This window comes from Lissotriton vulgaris, chromosome 8 (genome assembly GCF_964263255.1).
Source record: "Lissotriton vulgaris chromosome 8, aLisVul1.2, whole genome shotgun sequence".
NCBI lineage: Eukaryota > Metazoa > Chordata > Amphibia > Caudata > Salamandridae > Lissotriton > Lissotriton vulgaris.
In genome coordinates, this window is record NC_141696.1 from 229,809,327 (window position 1) to 229,831,850 (window position 22,524).

A 22,524-nucleotide genomic window follows, 5' to 3' on the forward strand; every position below is an offset into this window, starting at 1 on the left:
TTTGCAATCTTTGTTTTTTGGCTGTTAGAATGTTTCCATTCCCGCAATACTTGTGGACACACCAGTTGCTATCACGTCTGTCCTTGTTGGAGTCACATTATTACTGTATTTGTGTTTTCTACTACAACCCAGTTGTGCAGGATCAAGCCTCATTAACTATAAAAATAATTGCATACATGCCTATACTCCACTGGAACTGCAGTCAATGGTGGCATTACACTTGGGCTCTTCATTGGAAATCCCACTCCAATGTGGTGAAGCCACTTCTGAATGGCATGGTGAGGTTCTGAAAAAGTAATGAAACAGAGTTTACAAAACGACAACCCTCTCAGAGCCCTTTTGGCTAGAAACTCGGGGTAAGTCTATTAGTACTACGTCAACTTGTTAAGTATAAATAAGCCTACTAGTCATTATGGGGTTGTAGATGCTGGTCTGTTATAAAATGGCATAGCTTTGCCATAAGTGCATTACTGCATTTGTGTTCTTGCCTGAATCCACACACATTTTTATATTGAATATCTTGACAATTCCCTTTATTTGAAAACCACATAAAAAAGGCCAGTTTTTTGGATTTTTGGTTGATAACTATTTTGATCTTTCTCAATCTTCATGTTAAATATGTGGTTGCTTAGAAATATCAGTGTATAAATATTTGAGAGGTTTGTACGTGGTGTGCCTATTCATCTGTTCTGCAGTGGTTAGAGCTATTTGGCAGAGGCATAAAAAAAAGTATTTTGAAGGCAAACTACAATTTATCAGTGACAGACCCACGTAACACTGACTCATATCAACTTTTATAATTAAAAATGCACTCATTTTGACAGCATTTATATTTTTTATTACCACAAAACCATTTCTGCGTGTAGAACAGGGATTCCACTCTTCATGGCACGAGTCCATTGAATATTTATTCCCTAGTCCTCTCTTAATTAGTAATGTTAAAAAAAAATACCAACATTACCTGCCATTGTGTTTATTTTGAACAAATGAAATATCGTTTATTGCATGTAATTTAGAATGAAGCATTATGTGACTTTGAAAACTAACATAAAACAAGTCGGGGCTTCAAGGGACCAGCTCTCGGGCCCGGTAATGATTTAACCCCTTTGGGGCGCATGACAGCCCCCGGCCGTCGTGCGTCACGGTGGGCGTGTGTGGAGGACGGCCGGGGGCCGTCCGAATCCCTCCCACTATGTAAATCGCCCGCACAGGGCAAAAATGTGCACTGCACCGAAAGAGTTAAAACAGACTTTGAAACGGGTTCCTATCGGGCCCTATATTCAAGTCCTTAACTACAGTGGCAAAAACGCTGATCGAGTTCTGAGTAATGAATGTAAAAAAAGTTAAGGTCATCCATGTCGGTGATTTCGTTCCTGTTTATATTTCACAGGTTTTACTACTTTGCATTCCCAAACAGTGCATGTGTATTTGTTTTAAGTTGCATGTTACTCGTGTGTAGTGCATACTTTGCACTGAGCCACCCTCAGTTGTTCAGAAAGAGGCTGAAGGCAGTGCAAGCTTCTTATAGTGCCTCTGGGTCAAAAAGTGCTAATAGTACATGGCCATCCAACTCTTGGTCTCTCTGCCGAGAGAACAGAGCAATGGCCAGGTATTCCATTTGCAATTGTGATTCTGTGCAAATGTGTGTGAAGGAGGTACCCCACAATAGTCAAAATATTGCCAAGGTGAAAGTAAAAGAAAATGCAGTACTTACATTTGAGAGGGCATGTTGTGTGTTTATGGGGTAGTGAAGTGAAGAATATTCCAGGATGTGCATTCAGGAGAGAACGAAGAGGGTGATGAAGAGGAAAAAGATGAGGTGAATTTAAGATGCAGAAGGGCGAGATGTGGAGAGAAAAATGACGTACATGTCCAACGCAGAGTGAACGTAGCTAGAGTGACTGAGATGCTCTCAAGACCACTTCCCCTTTCACAGGCCTCTCAGTAAGGTTTCATGCACAGTCTCCGAACTGAAACATTTTAATAATATTTAGAACAAAATCATTGGTATTATTAATTTATTGTAAACAGCTAACAAGCACTGGCAAAGCAAGTAGTAATCCTGGCTGGTTTTAGGTGTATGTCCGGTGTCGTGTTATGTATCTGGATCAGTGGTCGAAGTGGGCGGGATCGGCCTGGCACGGCGTGCCCCTACTTCTTTCATTTAACAGATTCCGTTCCCTTACTTTTTTAGTTAAACACTCATTCCAGGGCAAGAAATAGCCAAGGCCCAAAGATAAGGCTTGCCGTTTGTTGCAGGTCAGGGAGGCAAGACTGGCAGAGAAGTAAAATGATACTGTTTCTTCCTTCCTGCCCCCCGCCCCCCACCATAAATCCCGTCGTGCGAGGCATCCCGGGCACACTCACAAACTTCACGGTCTCGCTGCTTCATGCACAAACACTTTAAACATGTGCTATCTGCTCTGGGGCAACTGGAATTATGTAGCAATGGAAGGCAAAAGTATTCTGCAGTGTTGACTAAATTATGCAGCAAAAAAAAGCTGCAACATAATGCTGTATATTTTCTGATACTTTATTATTTTTACACATGCTAACAGTCTGCAAAGATTTTGCCTTATTAGTGGCAGTGCATCATACAAATGCAGCAGTGAGAAGCGTGATCAGTCAACCTTTGCAAAGGGCTGTCCACTTCACAGAAACACAAGTCACGTTTGTTTGTAACTTTTGATCCGTTTGAGCTACAAACAATTTATTAGTTAAAATCGTGAAATTATGCAGCAGGTGATGCATTATGTGGCAAATATTGAAAAGCCATAATTGTATAGAAAACATTTGCAAACTAGGATATTTTGTCATTCATGTTTGAACTAGTCTTGTGGAAAAAGGGAGAAGTGCTAATGACAAACTCCATGGCTCGGAGACAAATGGCTTGTGATTCCACTTTTAAGCATATTTGGGACATTCTGTGATTGGAAACAAATCCCACTTTGTGAATGTATTTTAATGTCAATAACTCATATTAAACCTTAAATAAATGTGTATCTATTGGCTGAATTAAATACGCAATAAGCTGTAGCTGGGTAGTCATATGCCAAACAAAGACAAAAAATTTGAATGATTTGCTATTTATGGCCACACCTCTGACTCCGCCCACTGACCCAATCCTTGGGTTGTTCCCGCCCCTGATCTCCGCCCACAGTTCCCCAACTTTTTCCCCCCCACTTCGACCACTGATCTGGATGCAATAATAGAAAGCACAGAGGGGGGCCAAAATACGGGTCGGTGGCCCACAATGGAAATGGCAGAAATGTTGGTTACATCTTTATGCAACACCATAATTAAATAAGCCTCACCTCTTTTAGAGCCCCCCCCACACATTTTTTCATCCCACTTGAATACCTGCAGTAAGCTATGTATGTTTATTGAGTCGGAGGGCAATCAACGTATTTTGATCGTGTGCCCACTACAATTATCTTAAGCAACTTATTCATTCCAAAGCATGTTATTTTCTACTATTTTTGAAAGCTTATTCAACCAGTGCCTTTATGGAAGTATAGATGAATATTGTTGTCCTACTTTTCATCACAGCAGTGTAAAAAAAAAAATTACATTAGGGAGAGGATGTGCCCTAACGAACAGAGCAGTCGACTTCAAAGCCGGTGAACCAGGTTCGAGTCTTTGCAGGGACAGCTCAAAATCCTGTCTCAAATCACTTAATCTCCCCATGCCTAATAAAATTAATGAATCAGTCTCAAACACAACTGGTGCTCATGTAAAGTACTGTGATAACTTTGGGTCGTGTTCGCGCTATATAAAACCCAAAAACAAACAAAAAATGTCAAGCTACTGGATTCCTTGTGTTGATTAGACATACTTTTTCTGTAGTGACTTGTAAGATTCAGCATTAACATTGTGTTGAACTATTATAGAAGTTAGATGTGTTGTAAGGACAGTCCATTTGGATATGTTATATTGCGGTAATCGGCATGAATGGCACAGAACATGTTCAGGGAAATTGATTCTCACCAATATTTCAGTACCATTGAGTTCATAATTTAGGTAAATATATTTCTTATTTTCTTTTCTTTAAATGCAAGTGTATTTTGATATCTTCATAGGTTTTTCATTGGCATCTGTGGAAGAAGAAGGGATCCATCGGCTTTATGTAAACCATATAAAGGAAACTGGTCTAGCTTTTAAGAGAGGTATGAGTATGGGAAAACTGTGCCTTGTCATTTAGTAATCTCTGCACACAAAACGTTTTTTTTATTTGACTCTTGACAATTTTGTATGCGTCTCCTTAAAGCTTTGTTAAAAAGACTAAAGTGCTATATAGGCCTGGGGTCTTGGCACACACTGTATATACATACATGTGCAAACTAGAGCAGAAGGGAACGGAATGGATACTTACAATAAACATTTTTGCTTGAAAATGTGTAGGAGTATCTGTTGCCAGCTACTGCAGTAACCAAGATCCTTTCCAGTTAAAAAGGCAGGCGCCTTCTTGTCTGTTCAGACAGTGATATGTAATGATGTTGAGATTGGCTGAGTAAAGATGTTTCCTCTTCACTACAAAACAGAACATGCCAAAAACTGTGATGACCCAGCAGCATATGTCAGTGAACCAGAACAAAGAGAGTTGTCATTAAATAAATTCAAATTTTTGAATGTTAGTCTAATGTGTCTTGCATCTGAATGATATGGACAAGTAGCTGTAGGGTCACTAAGAGGAAAGTAAATAGCATGTGTATCTCTACATGTCATATCGTGTGCAGCACAATGCCCTTGACAATATGTTGAATGGGAGTGTGACTACAACACATAATTTTGGTTCTCTTTCTTCTGTGCTCCATGTAGACAACCCTCAAGGGATGGTTCTGCAATTAGAGGTGAATGCTAGCACAACTTTGCCTCTTACAGTCCATCTGGCTTCAGTAACATCCACCATTATTTATGACATTTGAACCTGTAACAAAGGGGCATTGACTCTTTAATTAATGTCTTATCTTGCCAATTTGTGATATTCATGTAAATGTCCTGTTAGTTACAGGGAAAGGAGGTAACGATTTACTGAAAAGAACAATCCACACGAGGAAAGGCAGCAGCATTCCAGCTAATCGAACTGCTGCAGTTGATAGATGTACTTACTGAGCTTTTCCTTTCTGTTTTACATCTATCCTTGGCACTACTGCCTGGACCTAGATGTCTGAGAGAAGGCGCCACATGCCACCACAAGGCAGTCATACCTGTAAGAGTGTACTTGAGGAATTTCAGATCGAAATGGAAGCAGAACAAAGTAGAAATGGACTTCTAAGTAGAAACTTTACAAGAACTACGGGATTAAAGTAACTACCCATGTATGTAAAATTTTGTTGCAAATAAAACAAAAGTGCTATTCGAGAAATGTAGTAATTTTGACCATGTTCACTCAGGTATTTGTAAAAAAAAAAATAATAATAATAAATAAAGGATGCATTATCAAAGTAGTCCTCGCTTGAGAATGACCCAAGGCAGGCACTGGGGTTGAGATAAGGGCATAGAGGTGCTCTCTCAAATCAATCTAGACAGGCAGGCAGTGTGCTGCCACATGAGAACAAAATATTGGATTCATCTCTAGAGAGGACTTCAATTCCAGCATACAGTATGCACATTAATAACTCTACTGCTCTCCTTTTCACATGCCTGTGTGCAATGAAACACCAATTCAAAACCTTCCAATCAAATATGACACCAGAGCTGCAACAACTGCCTGGGAAGTTCAAACATAAGATCTGACTTGACCAATCTGAGAAGTTGGCAAGTCAGGTAGTCTTTAGGGCAGAATTCTTATAAAGTTTTTGTTCTGACATGAACCAAAATTCTAACTGTTATCAGAATGCACAAACTTGATTTCTGGATCCAGCGGGAGCAATGCACATTTCCACACCACTTGCTATCCACAGTCGAGCATACACAAAAGTAATATCTCAGCAGTAAACTGAGGGAAAGGGGAATGGGATAGGCGAGAAAACAGGAACACTCAATATCACCACTGTGACTTGTCATGTTGCTGAATGTGCAATGGATATTGCTAAAACCTTATCTCTGTATGTACATGCAATGGCACATGATATGCTGCCAGAAATTGTCAATGCGTTATTCTCTGGGATTTTGTTGAAACTTTGATTTTAATAGCCATAAGATTGAGGAAGCTCTCTGTGATTGATATTATCAGGGCGTTGGCAACACCCAACCCCCTTCTTTGCTTAAGACATATACATTCTGTTCTTTTGAGTACACACACTTGGGTTCTGATATACATTCAAGGTTGTTTCTTACACTGTAATACAAATAAAAATTCATTGGGAGTATATAGTTCACAGTGATTCCAATGAATCACTTCCTATGCACCTCCCACTACCTTAAATACAATATGTGCATCAAGAAAGTAGCAACAGTCTTGAATGGTGAAGAGGATACTTCCAGTTCCTCACGTAGATTATAATACAAAGGAGCAATAAAAATATACATTTATACTCTCTAAGGGTTACCTCATTAATGCTCTGGTTTTATTCTTCATCAAATAGTGATTGAGGAAAGTGTGTTTTTACGCTGTGTGTCATCAGTGGGCCCCGGGGGAACAAGGGTAAGCAATCGTGCACTTTAGGCCTTACTAGTGATGCCATTGTGTTAGGTGTTCTAGCTTGTTTTCCTTCTCTGCTCATAAAAACATGACACCGGCACAGATGCCCGGCGGACGCGCGCAGAGACCGGGTCCAGGACCTATGCCCCTCCTACTCATAACTGGCGGAAAGAAGGAGTTAGGTCCTGATTGGGACTGAGGAGGGGCTGGACCATAATCTAATGAAGGAAAAAAGAGAAGATGCCCACACCTCAAAATAGTACACAATTATTCGAAGAAGGCACGTGTAACTGAATTGCACATGTGAAGGTACATTTATTTATACCAATTACTACTATTTTTTTGAAATTTTTGGCAAAATGTTTTTTTCAAAAGCAGAAAAAGGGGAAGAACCCACACAATCAACACAATGGTTATACAAATACAAACAATGATTATACACAATGGCAATTGATGAGATACATAAGAACACAGAGGGAATATTAACACATTTAGTAATTCATGGTTAAATATGAATGCCTGTTTTGAAACCACCAAAGCGAAGTGAAAAAGGGGGCAAGAGCTTGCACAATGTCCATTAGCATAGATACAATTAATGTATTACTGTACTCTTGCGTAATGCCGACGCGTTTCAGGTTCGAGCAGAACGTATTCGAACCCTCATCAGGGCTTTGTGAATAGTCTGTGGTTATCAGGCTCCCAAGCACTGTTCAATGGACAGGGGGCGATGACACAAAGGTTTAGTTCTCTATGTGCACCGTCTGGCGCCCCTTAGAGGGAGGAGATCGAGGATAAAAGTCTTTGAGTCCTTGCGTTTTGTGTGCAATAAAGCGGTGTCCCTCTAGGTTGAGACGCGTTTCAGGTTCGAGCAGAACGTATTCGAACCCTCATCAGGGCTTTGTGAATAGTCTGTGTAAAAGAAATAAAAAATAGAGGACAGTTTTGAAAGCCAAGACTAAATGTGAAGCGATTGAACTCATAGAGTTTTGAATGAGAAGGGTACCTGTGGTTATCAGGCTCCCAAGCACTGTTCAATGGACAGGGGGCGATGACACAAAGGTTTAGTTCTAAAATGAATAAAGCACAAAATGTTGTTTCATATAATTGAATATGCATCAAAAAAGAATGGGAGAATCAGGATTTGAGCCTACCTCTATGTGCACCGTCTGGCGCCCCTTAGAGGGAGGAGATCGAGGATAAAAGTCTTTGAGTCCTGTCAATTAAAAGCAAAAGGCTTATGATCTAATGTCAACCTTTAAAGGACTTGATATGCGTTATTTAGGAAAAGGGGGCCCCATACCTTGCGTTTTGTGTGCAATAAAGCGGTGTCCCTCTAGGTTGAAATCAGCATGAAGCTCCTATATGAACAAAGTGAAAGCGAGCGTCAAACTGGTTGCACTTAGCAAATATTTAACAACTAAGTTATGGGCTGGTGGAAAGAAGCCTACCTGGGTCAGCTGCACGGATCATGGTGGCCCAGGAGTCAGAAGTCGGAGTGTTTTGATTTATCTCCGTTTCTGTGGCGCGCTGAGAAAAGGGAACAAAGGCGCGATTGAAATACGCGTCTGCAAGCTGTCAGTTTGTACATGAATCAAAGCTCCCGAGCGAAGCGGGTTGCTACGTGAAATGAGGCTCCCAAAGGGAGCGCGTTTCTTACCTGTCCTCGGACAGTCACTATTCCAATAGAAGGCTTCTCGAAGAATGCCTAACGTTACGTGGGGCCATTTTGGACTACTAGAAAAAGGGACGACCAGCGTCCCATTGCATTATGGGAAATGTAGTCCCAATTTTGAAAAATTCAAAGGCGCACCGAGTGAGAATGGATTGGTATTTGCACTCATGTCTGGGATGAAAGTTAGAACACGGAAGGCAAAGGGGAGCCATTATGTGGGGCTCATGGGCTGCATAGGGGTCCACCTTATGAATACAAAGAAGACAAATGCAAGGCAGGGGGGGGGGGGCAAAAAGAGCTAATCAAAGCTAGGTCATTGTAGGAAAAACCAGCTAAATTCTTGATAGTTCAGACATACTGTTAAGCCCTGTGAGGGTGCTATTGAACTTAAGGATCAGGTATGCTTCCTTCTGGAGCAACATCTTGTCGATGTCTGCCGGGCGCTGTGTTGTACCAAGTGTAAATATTACTGACCACTTGAAATTCAATTCTGAATGGGAATTATCAATAAAATGTTCAACCATGGGTGCCGTAAGCACTTTCTTTCTAATCCTGGACCTGTGCTGACTGATGCGAAAATTAACTTGCTGGTTTGTTTTCCCGATGTAAATCTTGGGGCAAGGACACTGGATGACGTATATAACGTTTTTGGTTTTACAATTAGAGAAACCTGAATGCTTCCATTTGATCCCACGGTGTTCGAACTCATTGCCCTCAATCGTACTAGAGCATGCCACACAGTTGCCACATCTATGGTGGCCGTCAATTGGTTTCAAATTCCAACAGGATAAAATATCTTGTTTGGATTTCGGCAATGACACATCTGCTCTGACAATTTGTTGTCCAATGCTTTTGTTTTTTTTATAGGCAAAAATGGGCCGGGGGAAGGGGCATTCTAAGCCATCAAGGCAGACATCCTTACTCTGCTTGGAGATTTTAACATTCACGCTGAGGACAGCATAGTCTGGTCCACCAATCTTCTTCTCCAAGATCTCTCTTGTTTACAACTTGAACAAAAGGTCAGGGGTCCCACCCATGGAAAAGGACACACCATTGACCTTCAGGTTCAGCAACCTACTCCTATTCGGATCATTAGCTGATCCCTATAACCTTTTATCCCCCTGTCTCACCTTATGCCCCCTCGGCCTAAGACAAAGAAGCGTTGTTTGTCCAAATGAAATGAAAAAGCTCTGGAATGACAATCTCAGTAACACGAAACCCAACCTGGTGGAGTGTATCTCCGGGGCAAATTCCAGGTTCTGTAACTGGATCAATGGCTTGTTAGACCTATTTCTACCAGAAAAACGTATAAGGACCAACAGAAGTCGAGGCAGTCACCGTAGTTCTCCCCTACCTTGCTGATACTAAAGAAGCATTGCAAGTAATTAAAGAGGAAATGGGGGAGGCATTATCAGAAAGCAAGTAGATTAGAATACCGGGAAGCAGTCAGACTCTACCATTCCGAGATTCGAAATGCCAGGCAACTATTCCACTAAAATTGAGAATGCATCAAATTCACCTTGGGAAATATTTTAAATCATTAGTGGAGGTGAGCTATGATGGCCCATCCCCAGAACCTTCACATTTCTACTGCAATCAGTTAGCTTTGTTCTTCTCAAAGAAGAAGATCTTAGACATTTATTCATCTTTTCCATGCAACGATGAGGAAGCTATGCCCTTGGTAGTTTCAACCCCATCAATTTGTCAAAATGTTAGTCTTTTGGCCCTTCCCCTGATTTTTCACAGTCAACTCCTGACCTTATTCACCCCCTTCCGTATCTTAGCTCAAGTTCCAGTGATTATTTCTCTGGTTCTATTCAAATTATTGAACACGTCACTTTCCTCTGACTTAAACCTCCCAAAAATGGAAATGCACAGTGATTAACCCCTGCTGTAAAATAACAAATCTTGACCCCTTGTGTCTAGGAAATGATAGACCCTTCTCCCTTCTGCCAGGTATATCCAAACCTATGGAGAAACATGTTAGTCACCATTTCACCATGTTCTTCGAATCTAAAAATCTTCTCTACTGCACCAAAACTGGATTCAGAGCATTAAATGGCACTGAGACAGCACTGTTCGCTGTAATTGGAGACCTTAGACAACTTCTTGATCAGAGTGGCACAGCAGTGGTCATTCTACTGGATCTCAGCACAGCCTTCGACTCAGTGTACCACACAACACTTGTCAAGGGCTCATGGAGGTGGGGATAGGTCACTGTGTGTTACAATGGCTTAAATCCCCCCTCGAGGATAGAACTTTTCTGGTGTGGGACCAAGTATGTTTTTCCGATATTCTGTCCTTGAAATGTGGAGTACCTCAGGGCTCCACATTAAGTCCCACTCTGTTCAACATTTATCTGTGCCCTCTTCAAAACTAGTTTAGTCTTTCGGCCTGTCTATAGTGTTGTATGCTGATGATACACAATTAGTTGTATAGATCACTCCAAAAAAAGGATCTAGCCACAATCAACTTGTCCCCTATCTTCAAGAGATAGCCAATTCGATGGCCAATTGCTTCCTCAAACTAAACAAGGACAAGACGGATCTCATGTTAGGAAATAATAAGACTTAGAGAGAGCCTCTCTGCTGGCCAGAATGCCTACGAGCTGCTCCAACCCCAAAAAATTAAATAAAAAGTCTGGGCATCTGGTTAGATGATATGCTTACAATGGATGGGTAGGCAAACTCGAATATCTGCAAAATGCTTTGGCATTCTCAGACTTCTGAGGGAATTGCTAGAACTTTTGCCCATTCTGGCCCAGACACTCGTCATCCAGGCCTTGATTATCTCCGGGCAGGATTACAGGAATTCTCTATATTTTGGGGGCCCTTGCTATGTCAAGAAAAGGCTGCAAATAATCCAAAATTCCATTGCTAGTCTCCTCTTCAAAATTCCAAGGCACCAATCCACGAGAAGGACCTTGGTTGACCTTCATTTGTTACCTACAGAGCAACGAGTTCAGTGTAAATCTGTGTGCATCACCTACAGGTATTGCTACAGGAAGGGGTCACAAATTCTTTTCACCCTGGTTGAACCTTACTACCTGGATAGATCCTTATGACCAGCCACATGTTCTCTCGCAACAACTCCCAGTATATGTAGATCCAGATGGGGTGGCCGCACCTTTAAATTTCTAGCATCTAAACACTGGAACTCCATAACTCCTTGCCTCTCACACTGTGTCAGTCGGATTCTGAATTGGCCTTCAGGAAGGCCCTAAAGACATGGCTTTTCCCTAATCTTCTTCAGGTCACATCGTAGCTGGGCTGACACTGTGATCTGCGGGTAAATTCAGCGCTGGGTACCTCTGGGTAGCCATGCACTATACAAATTGACTAGATTAGATTAGAATGGTACTTTAAACTGTTCAAGTTTGTTTCCAAAATACGATCAGAATCCTTTGCCTACTTCTTTGTACCCTTGAACACTTCTCTGTATTTAGCTTTAACTTCAAACATGCTTCCAAATTTAAACAATCTGCATGTTTTTTGCAAGTTCTGGTAACAACGCCCCAGTATCTTGATTGCTTAGTGGGCCAGGTATCCTGATGCCTAGAAAGGATGCTCTGTACCATGCAGAAAATTATACTTAGTGTCTTCAAAATGACAGCAGACATTTCAAAACATTGTGAGTGTTCTGTGGCATCACGAGACACATAGTTTCTAATATGTGCATTTTTCAGAGATGCAAAGTCTTTTGCCAAGTTGCATCCTTTTTGTGGGTGCACTGCCAGCCTTTCTTTCGATGCAATAAGCAAAGCGTTAATGTATATGAGTACAATGATTATCGGTAATGAAGTCGCAGAAAATGGGACTGTTCCACAGATAATAACAGAGAGGTTATTTGACAGCATCCTGTTAGTCAAACAGCTCCCGTAGGCATTAGAAAAAAATCAAACATACTTATGAGTCCTACAAAAGTATACTTATTTATAGAATGGATATGGTGCATGGACATTCAAGTGCTTACGAAAATTGAGGAGGTAAAATGCTAATAAACTGCAGCATAGTTAAAACAAGAGTTTTTTTTATGTTTAAAGACCTGTACTGTAAACATAAAACCTTTGTGAAACAAAGATCAAAAGACTGGCTTGTCAGTGACTAGTATTCGCAACACTCACTGGAGTTGGAATCAATATGTTTTGTAGAAGAAAAGATTTTTCTTTCTCGAGTCCCCTCACTCACCAGGGTTCCCCCACGGTGAGAATATGTGAACACAGGAGCAACGTGAAATGCTAAAATGAGCAACCATTACATAGAAACAGGACACACGGTGGACGATTTACAATGGATCATTCTGGAAACCCTAACTACTAAAAGCCACAATGCTGAAAGAACCTTGTTCGAGAAAGAACAAAGATGGGTACATAGACTTAAAACAGATACCTCGGGTTAAAATAATCTCATCCCTTGTCTGAGCCTAAATAACTGATTCAAGGGCGTAAATATATGAGTGACTGAACTCCTGTAAACCCTACTCTGATCCACAATCTGTAAGTCTGAATCAAAATTTTCAAGACATTACGCCCAACGTGAACTCCCATATTCAACATAAAAGACACCTCTCTTTATGTTTGATAAGACACAATAACTAGGAGACTGAAGGACTACCTTGACGTTCTGCCTCCCACCATTAACAAGATAAATCCTGTTCAATTCAAATTTATTGTCTCTCTCGTTTCACTTCCTCATTTTTTTAAAATGACGATACTTTACCCATAAAAAACGATGACACCTTTATAATGGCGATTTAGAAGTAACACAAACACTTTTTGAGAAGAGCGACTTCATATTTTCTGAGAAAAGAGACTACCCCTTCTTCCCCGTAGTCTGCCTTATCTTTCACTGCTCACATCATACATAATTCCGACCCGGATACACCTCCCGATACCCGGGGCCAGGAAGGAAGAGTCAACACAAGTTGTACCGACTGGAAGCCGCAGGTAGCAGTGACCGCATGGAGTGAAGCCAACTTCAGAACCGTAAAGTATATTAACATAAGCCTAACAAGACCCATTCTTTTATTTAGTAGGCTGTTTAAAGGCTCACTGGCTGTCCGTAGAAGTTCTAATGAGAATCTTTAAAGGTATGTGAGCTTTGAATGACTTGTGTGGTTTTGCGACATAGTCACTAATACTTTGTCGAGTGCATAAAAGACCTAATGAGAACTTTTTAGAGATGTATGTACGTTTTATGAGATGGGCGCTTTGACACATATTCTCTAATAGCCTGTCGAGCCCACTAGCTAAGCCATAAGTAACCACACAAATATTCATGTACACGCATGTTGTGACGAGATACACATTAGTCTTCAACCCCGCGGCATTACCAAGAAACGCATCCTAAAATAACACCGACTTTCTTAGACCATGAATAGTCGCCTGGCATTGTCTTTCCTCTCTTTTTTAGACACCGTGAGCCATCGCGCATGTCATTTAACGCAAAAATCGATAATACTAAGACACTCTTCATACCACTCAAGATGGCGATAATCATTATACCCGTTTAGGGCCTCTATCCAACAAAAGAATGAACAGGGCCTTTTTTCGAATCACTACGAGATAATATATAGAATGAGCAGAGAAATTTTGCCATGCAAAGATGTTTCTTTACGCACAACGTCCTTCCCAACCCAGAACTGGTAGTTATTTTGCCAACAGTTTACAAGTAGCGGTCAAGATATTAAGTATTGCCAATTTCTAGTTGCTAACAGGTCTACCTCTTAACATATTTCTTGCTAGAGGTCCCCTGTAAAAAGTTGAACAAAACTTCTATGTCTATATTTGTATCCCCTTTCTTCCCATATATTTTTGTTTTTTACAGGTACCTTTGGACCTTACTTGGAAACTGATCAGTACATCTATTTCCCACTATTTAAAAAAAAATTTATCTTCTTTGGTCAAATCAAATCACTCTGAGACACCCTTGTCTCATCACACCATTCACTCTGGTCCTGAAGAAAGCCCACTCGACCTACATAGGCGTAACAGAGGCTGAAACATGTCGACCATTTTAAATAAAGGACTACAATAGTGCGGGAGACCCATAACTCAATCTCAGCACGCACTAAATTCACTTTTTAACAAATATCTCGAATCCAGTACTATTAAAACAACCACTGAAGATTTTTAATTCACGCATGACTCCTGTATCACTGATCACTACTGCACTAACAAGGGGCATATCTCCAGGCGGAGAAAGCACGATCACTAACCCTGTGATGATGCTGCCACGTGTTTAAAAGGTGAAGAATCCAGATATACCGCCACAATCCATTTTTTACACATGATTGGGTTTTTATTGGGATACAGAACACAACGCATTGCTGACCCAGGTTATGCAGGACAAGTGATCCATTCCCCACTTGAATTTTTAGATTATTTGCTAGGCAAGGGGAAGACCCTGGGAAAGGCCATTTGGACACAAGCAAACCTGGAAGATATTTGGGAGTTTTCAAGTGTAGAATCTATCTATGTTTTATGTTTTAGTTCTCCTGACCTTTGTACTCATAGTCCCAAGGTTAATGACAGCACACTGGACTGTAGGAATCCGTAGTATCCTTTTCTTGACCTTGGCATATTTCCTCTGCAGCAAATGAAAGTCAGCTGCTGAAGGATTAAGTGTTGGGAAGAGTGCTCTCGCAGATATTCTCAGGGTTATGAAGGTATATTTTGGCACTTGTGTTAACTATGGCATTTTTTGTGAATCCATAACCATGAAGTCAATCCAACTATTATATTGCTTGGGCTACACAATAACTGTGACAAAGTTATACTCGAGATCCAACTAGAAAAATAGTTGCCTGTGAGCTGTTTCTAATCCAAGTCTTTGCTGGAGACCAAATGAAGCTGTGTCACAAACATATGGGCTTTTGGAAGTAGCTGATGGTCGTGGTAACCCAAAATGTCATGAAGTCCTTGCATTGTTGGAATAAACACATATTTTAAGAAGGATTTCGAGCTCGCAGGCTAAGACTGGCAACTAGGCAATGTCCAATGTATTGGACTTCAAGAGAAAGCAACTTTCAGAAGTGCAGTGTGGTCAAAACTTAGAATGGTACAGCACAAGCGAAAATTAAAAATGCAGATATTACACATAAAGGTACTCTCAGGGAGATCTGAAAGGAAATACTGTGGCAAATATTCTTTTTATGAACCTCATACAAAAAGTGATCAGAACGATGTACAGTGAATCCATGTTGATGATCCTGATAGATTCTGCTTGAATATGCAAGACCCAGGATTCACAAATGATGTCCAAAGCACCACGCTCAAAAGTACAAGCAGGTTGCATGCTATTGATTGTGAAAAGTTGTGTCTTTCGTAGCGGTTTCTTGACTGAAAAGGGACAGAAATGTACACCTCTTGGCTTCTGAGGGGCCAGCTCATTCAATCCATTAGAGTAATGTATGTGCCATGCACATATACAAGGTTCATAGCCAAAGTACATTGTAGTTTCATGTTAAACAATTGAACTTTCCATAAATTAGTTTAGGTACATGCTATGTAAGTATTATTGCATTAATTGAATGAAAACTAAGGAAGACTAAGCCATGGTATTTCTCCTTTAGAAATACAAAATAGCCAATGACCATTGCCAAGGCTTGCCAGTGCAGATGGATTGCCCACCTCGCACAACATTGTTAAAAAAATAAGCCGGCAACGTATATCTATTGAAACCCGTAACTCACTCAACAAAAGCTCTGGAAGTTAGTGTCCCTTTTTTGTGGAGTATTCTTTGGCCAGGTATTTGCAAAGCAGCAACTTAAGTTTTGCTCATGCATTCACAACGCCCCAGCGTATTAAAACCGATACTAAAAGAGCTGCAAATGTGAGACAAGTGGTGTTTAAGAAATGAAAGCTCAGACAGCCTCTAATGCACCACCTGTCTAAGAATACTAGAGCAATATAGCTCGTTACTGGTATACAAGCCCTTAAAGCCACTCTCTTCTCTTTAAAGGCCCAAACGGCAGGTGAGTGACTGCCACGAGAGGACGAGAGCTTTTATAATACTATTAGAACATTTATCCCACTGAGGGAAAATGTTATTTCTATGATAAAGCATTTTCATAAACGTTCATCCCTTATCCCAATGTTATTGAACTTTTCAATTACTTGCTGTATGATTTTTTAGGAGTTCCCATAGTTCTTGACAATGGGGAATTCTATTATGGATAAACAAAACCAGCTTTATGTGGAACTCACCAATATTGAGCCCCTTATTTTAGGGGTCTTGTTAAATCTTTTGTCTAAGGGCCTCTTGCAAAATTGTGAATAGTAAAGAGATGCCTTGCTGTTATCCTGTAATTTATTTACTTTGATTTGAGCATTAGTGTTAGCACATACTGAATTGAATGAGTCTTTTATTTAGTAAGAAATCAATTTTGCCAGTGCTGTTAAGAGAAAGCCAGACTCAAAGTTTGGAACAATGTTGAGAATGCAAGAAGACTAGAGGTAGGGTGTTCAAATATGGTTCTCTTACCGCATGCAACTAGTTACATATGACTAACAACAAATCACAAAATTCCATCAGAATTAATGCAATTGTTAATCCTTGACATGATATCCTAAATGCATTTACATCATCCAGATGTATACGTTTTCTTCCAACCTGGCTGTAAGAAACCTTATTAATTCCCTGCGCTGTGAGTGAAGACCGCAGCAGAACCAGATTGGACCAGACTACCTATATTTTCCTCTATCGTGTCTTTATTACAAACGTGTGTCTTTGTCAAACAGTGCAGGGGGCATACCCGTTTAAAAGTCTGCAACGCTCAATTCTATAATAGAGAACTTAATAAAGGTATTTCTGGCAGTAGAAGGTCATTAAACATTGTTTTTCTTTCCTCATTAGAAAAATGCTGATTCAACCTGACCAAATTCATTTTGTGTTGCTTTAAGCTGACCGCTAAAATGTAAAAAAATGACATGAAGGTTTAAAGTGTTACCTTCACAAAATACTAGTATTCAGTTCCTTCTTTTGCTCTGTTTGATCCCGCACTTTCTCTGCCTCGTCCATCTTTTTGCCACTTATTCTATATTCTCCTTTAGAAGCTTGTAATACCTGATTAGGTAGAAAGGGGTCAGCCTTGTAAAGAATAAATATTTTAACACATCATGTGGTGAACATGTGTAGTCAACTGTCCATAGAACACCTTAAAACAAAAACTGTGAATGAAATGTAAACTTAAAAGGAACAGAAAAGCTAGAGAATAATACTATTGAGCAATTATGGCACTGCTGGAGTACACACAGGTTCTATTTGTAAATTGGCAGAATGGATGATGTGTGGATCTTATTAAAAGTACTGGGGTTGTTTACGGAAAAGGATTTATCAAAGTTATAAAAGAGCATACTGGTTTAATTAGTATATGAATGACTGGTGTACAGTTCATGCTGATATTCCTAACACGTGTTTTTTTGTTGTCCTAGGTCTTAAAGTCGGTGATGAAATTATTGCGATAAATTCCAAAGCCGCAAAGAATCTGAACTCGTCAATCTTAAGACATTTCCTTGCTCATCCCTCGTTGTGCCTTACAGTGCAGACAGTGCCTGAAATAAAGGAAGGTCAGCGATTATTGCAGCCTCCACCACGCCGTTCCGATCAATTGACCGATGTGACTGACAGTGGATATGATTTCAGCAGTCCAGGTAGGATAAATTGCCTTGTTTCCTTTGCGTGTACAAATGAAACTTGTCTCATATGTTGGGTACCATGAGCTTCTCTTGGGCACAAATGAATATAAATGCATTCAAGTCATCAGATTGATTTCTGTTTTGGCAAACTAACAGTATTGTGGGAAACCTGAAAGCCACATTACAGCATAATTGCTGCATTACCGCATAATGCATGTGCAGAGGCATCTTGACCAGCCACCATGCTAAAGACACAGCTGACAGATCTCAGGCCAAGGTTTACAATTATTTCTCCGATTTATTTAATGCATTTTTTGTACATCTATGTAATAAGGGTTATTTAAAACATTGTGTTGGTCTTTTTGGATAATTCAGAGTGCCTGACAAATTTAAAACACTTGTTGATAGGAGGGGAGGGTGATGCCCAGTTGGACGGGGTAGGTGAATGCTGTCTAAACGTATTCCTCCTCAGTCCCTATTTTTAGTTAAAGGCCACTCTACCTAGATCACTCTTGAAAGGTTTCCTGAGCTTCATGTGACTGGCTTCAGATCTCAAGTGTGGGTTAAATGCCTTCCAAAGTCTATGTCCTTGCACACTCAGGGACGTGACTCTCAGTTTCACCCTTTTGGGCAATCATTGGTCATTCATATGTGTGGGCATTCACCATAGTACTCTGGTGGGTATGTAGCTATACAGAACTTTTGCTTCAAGATGCCTCATTGACTATGCACAGGACCTTAAATGTAATCCTTGCACCTACTGGAAGCTAATGGGAGTGCTTTGATGGTGGGTTTTATGTGGTATGGCTTATGAAAGTTAAAATTCATGCTGGTTGCTTAGCTCTGAGGACTTTCAGAGGAGCTGCATGTGCATACCCTTTGTCACTGTGTTCAGTTAAGGAGCAAAGGCAAGATTGGCATCAAAGAGAATCCTCTGATTTGTTACTTACTAATTTGTACTATTGTTGGTTAGTTAATTTCCTAAACCGTGTCTGTCCGATATTTAAATAAACACAATTAAAAACTACAAAAGAGTAAATCAAAAATGAAAAAAAGCTATTTTAAACAATATAAAATAATTAACATAGCTTATTTTCTGTATCTTTTAATATGACACTAAAGCTACTCAAGATCTCCTACCTGTTACAATGGCATTTATTAAGCTTGAATCACAAAACACTTTGAACAGTGCATCAGAAAAAATATTAAGACATTTGGGGTCTAATTATATCAAATGTACACTCATGCAAATGGGGCATATGTGCTCTTGTGCTGTAATTTTCACTTCTCCAGCAATGAATGACGCTAACAAGTTTTCTCTAGTACTTGCACAATAACCATTTGTCTCCTGTTGCAGACATGGAGAAAATGGATTGTGAAACAATTAGATTTTTGGCATTAATCCTTTATCCACGTCTAATATGGTATTCTCAAAGACAAGTGATGATCCATGACTAAATCATTTTTGCAAAAAAAAATTAACATTTATTTTGAAGCAAACGGATTAGGCCTCAAACTAAATGTAACGATGAACTGGGATGCTACCAGAGTAAATTCCATCCATCACTTTTTGTATACTTTAGTTTGTTAAACTAAATTTAAACTTGCACCTTTTAAAAGTAGCGAAAAATGCATCTGAAAGAAACAGGTTAGTATTGGATTCCTTACCTTAGAATATCCCCAGGCGTCAGACTGGATCCGGAAACTTTTGTGTAGCAGTACCCTTGCTCGTCGGTAGGCGTCGTCTGCTCTGCGTCCGTCGTCTGCGCCGGAGTACTTAGACGCCGCCCTCGCCCGCTGACGTCAGTTATTCTTTTTTCCGCGCCAGCAAGCGCAGATTCGGAAAAAGTTGTACCCTTAGTCAATTTCTGACTAACTTTTTTTATCATCTTTTGAAGTCTCTCGACTCAGACGGTGCCGGTAGGGATGCCCGGGTTCAAACCCTGCGTCGATTGTAGCCGACTGATGTCAGTTACCGCCCCCCATCGCCGGTGCCTTCACTGTCTGGGCCCCGACCACGACGACAAGTCCTGCTCGACTGCCAGGCCCTGACGTCCGAAGCTAGACGGGAGCGGTCCCGCAAGCGACTCGAGCTCTGGCAGTCAGCCCCACGCCACTTGAGGTCCCCGGTCCGGAAGGAGGTCGAGGGAATGGTCACGGGGCCGGAGTCACCACAGTTCTGGGAGTCGTCATCAGTCTTCGGGCTCGAAGTCCTCAGGTAAGAGGCACAAGAAGTCGAAGAGGCGACATCGCTCTTCTGACTCCCCCTCCCCCCCCCCGACGCTCGCGCGAAGCGGCCGGGGGTTCGGGCGACGGCGGCTCCGCCGGAGCCGCAGGCGTTGCGGCCTGCTCCATACCCGCTGGTCCCTGGGCAGACTTGACGCCGGAGGAGATCGAGGCCTTCCTCATGGCCATGAGGTCGCTCACTCCTCCGTCGGGTTCCGCGGCGCCTTCGGGCCAAGCGGCCCCGACTGGGTCACCAAGCAGGCCGGGTACTTCCGCCCTGGCGCCGTCGGGTGCTTCGGCCCCGTCGGCGACTTCGGTCCCGACGCTGCAAGGTCCTGCCGGATCCGGCTCTAGGTCGTCGCCGGTCGACCTCACGCCCTTGCCGGCTCGCCCCCGGTGCCGTCCCAGGAGACGACGCCGTCCCCGATCATACCCTCTATTCGGGTCCGGCGCGCTCCGCGCCGTATTCGACGCCGCTAGGAGATTTCTACTTCTACGACCCGGCCACATCCTTTGAACCTAAGTACCAGGAGATGGGTGGCGAGGAGGATTGGGAGGGGTCCGAGGACCCTCTGGCACGTGAGGGTCAGTCTTCTCAGGACTGGGCAGGTGAGCTAGGGGAGGCCAGTGGTCTGGACACTTCGCCCAACACTGGTTTTGTCTCCCCTCCTACCGTGGCACGGAGGAGGGGGCTGCATATAGTGTGGTGCTGAGGCGGGCTGCCAAGGCCTTGGGCCTTGAGCCCCCCGTCGCCGCTGTGAGGACTACCCTCCTCACTGAGGTCCTTAAACCACAGGCAAGCTCGGCTGAGACTCTGCTGCCGTTTAATGAGGCCTTGTCAGACGTTCATCTGGGCACTTGGTCCAAGCCTGCTACAGGTCCGCCTGTAGATAGGAACGTGGCCAGGCGCCACTGCCCGGCTCCGGGCGACCCTTGCTTCCTGTCCGGGGAGGCCAACACCCCCGGGAGCCTGGTCATCCAGGCCTCTAACTCCCAGACCGCATTCCCGACGGCTCCCCCCGATCGGGAATCTAAGAGGTACAAACAGTATGGTAAAAAGATGTTCTCACTTAGTTTGGGGTTGCGGTCAGTCATCACCGCGTGCCTCTTGGGCCGTTACACCCACTCTCTGTGGGACACGATCGCAGACGTGCTGCCACAATGTCCGGAGGGGGTCCGGACTAAACTCACCCAAGCCCTTGTGGAGGGTCGAGATGCGGCACGGTATTCCATCCGGTGTGGGCTGGATACCACAGGGCGATGGCAACGACGGTGGCGATTCGTCGCCATGCCTGGCTGAGGTCTGCCAACTTTTCGGCTGATGTCCAGAACACCCTTATGGACATGCCGTTTGATGGCCGTCGTCTCTTTAGCGACAAGGCAGATAGTGCGCTTGAGCGCTTCAAGGACTCCAGGGCTACGGCCAAGTCCTTGGGCCTCTCGTCTCAGCGCCAGCAAACTGTTACCTTTCGCTCCTTTCGTGGCCAAGGAAGGGGCGCCCCCACATGTCGTGCCAGCCACGGCCCGTAGACTAACATCCAGCGCGGTGGCCGACATGGTAACCGCCGTGGCGACGGTCTGGGACAACGGCGAGGTCAGTCCACACCTACCCGTGCAGCATCCGCCTCAAAACCCTCCTAGTCCGAGCTTTCAGGTCCATGTGACGCCAGTGGGGGGCAGGGTTCGCCATCACCTCCTCCACTGGCGCACAGTCACATCGGACAGGTGGGTGCTGCAAATCGTCCAAAGGGGCGACTCCCTCCCCTTCAAGGTGACCCCTCCAGCCATGCCACTGCAGTACCACCGCGTGTCGGGGGATCACTTGAGTCTTCTGCGAGAGGAAGTTACGGCCCTCTTGGCCAAGGGAGCCATTGAGCGCGTACCTGGGCCTGAAGTAGGGTGTGGTTGTTACTTCCACAACTTTCTGGTTCCCAAGAAGGGCAAAGAGGGCCTATGGCCTATCTTGGACCTGCAGAACGTCAACGGCTTCCTCCGTAAAAGAGAAGTTCAAGACGCTGACTTTGGCTGCACCTGTGTCCCTCTCAGAAACTCCTCTTCATTGGAGCGGTTCTAGACTCAGCACAGTTTCGGGTTTATCCTCCCGAACAGCGGGTTCGGGATATTCAGGCTCTGATTCCGATCTTTCAGCCATTATCCCGAGTCTCGGTCAGGTTGACGCTGCGGCTTCTGGGGCTGATGGCCTCCTGCATCCTTCTGGTGCATCACGCCCGGTGGCGGATGCGGGCTCTGCAGTGGAACCTGAAGTTTCAGTGGGCCCAGCATCAGGGCAACTTGTCCGACCATGTCTTGATCTCGGAGGGCACTGCAAGACAGTTGCAGTGGTGGCTCACGGACCGCGATTGGGTCAGCGGCAGATCCCTCTCCTACCCCAACCGGAAAACGTAG

The 22,524-nt window shown here is 42.9% G+C and overlaps 1 protein-coding gene across 1 annotated transcript in view; it reads left to right on the forward strand.

Annotated features, from left to right (window-relative positions):
- The window catches only part of TIAM1 (TIAM Rac1 associated GEF 1), a 499,324-nt gene that overhangs the window by 321,689 nt on the left and 155,111 nt on the right, over nucleotides 1-22,524 (forward strand). Inside the window, exons 13-14 of the mRNA XM_086934005.1 lie at nucleotides 4,080-4,166; nucleotides 17,689-17,907. Of these exons, the coding sequence (XP_086790131.1) occupies nucleotides 4,080-4,166; nucleotides 17,689-17,907 (306 nt within the window). The remainder of the gene's footprint in view (nucleotides 1-4,079; nucleotides 4,167-17,688; nucleotides 17,908-22,524) is intronic.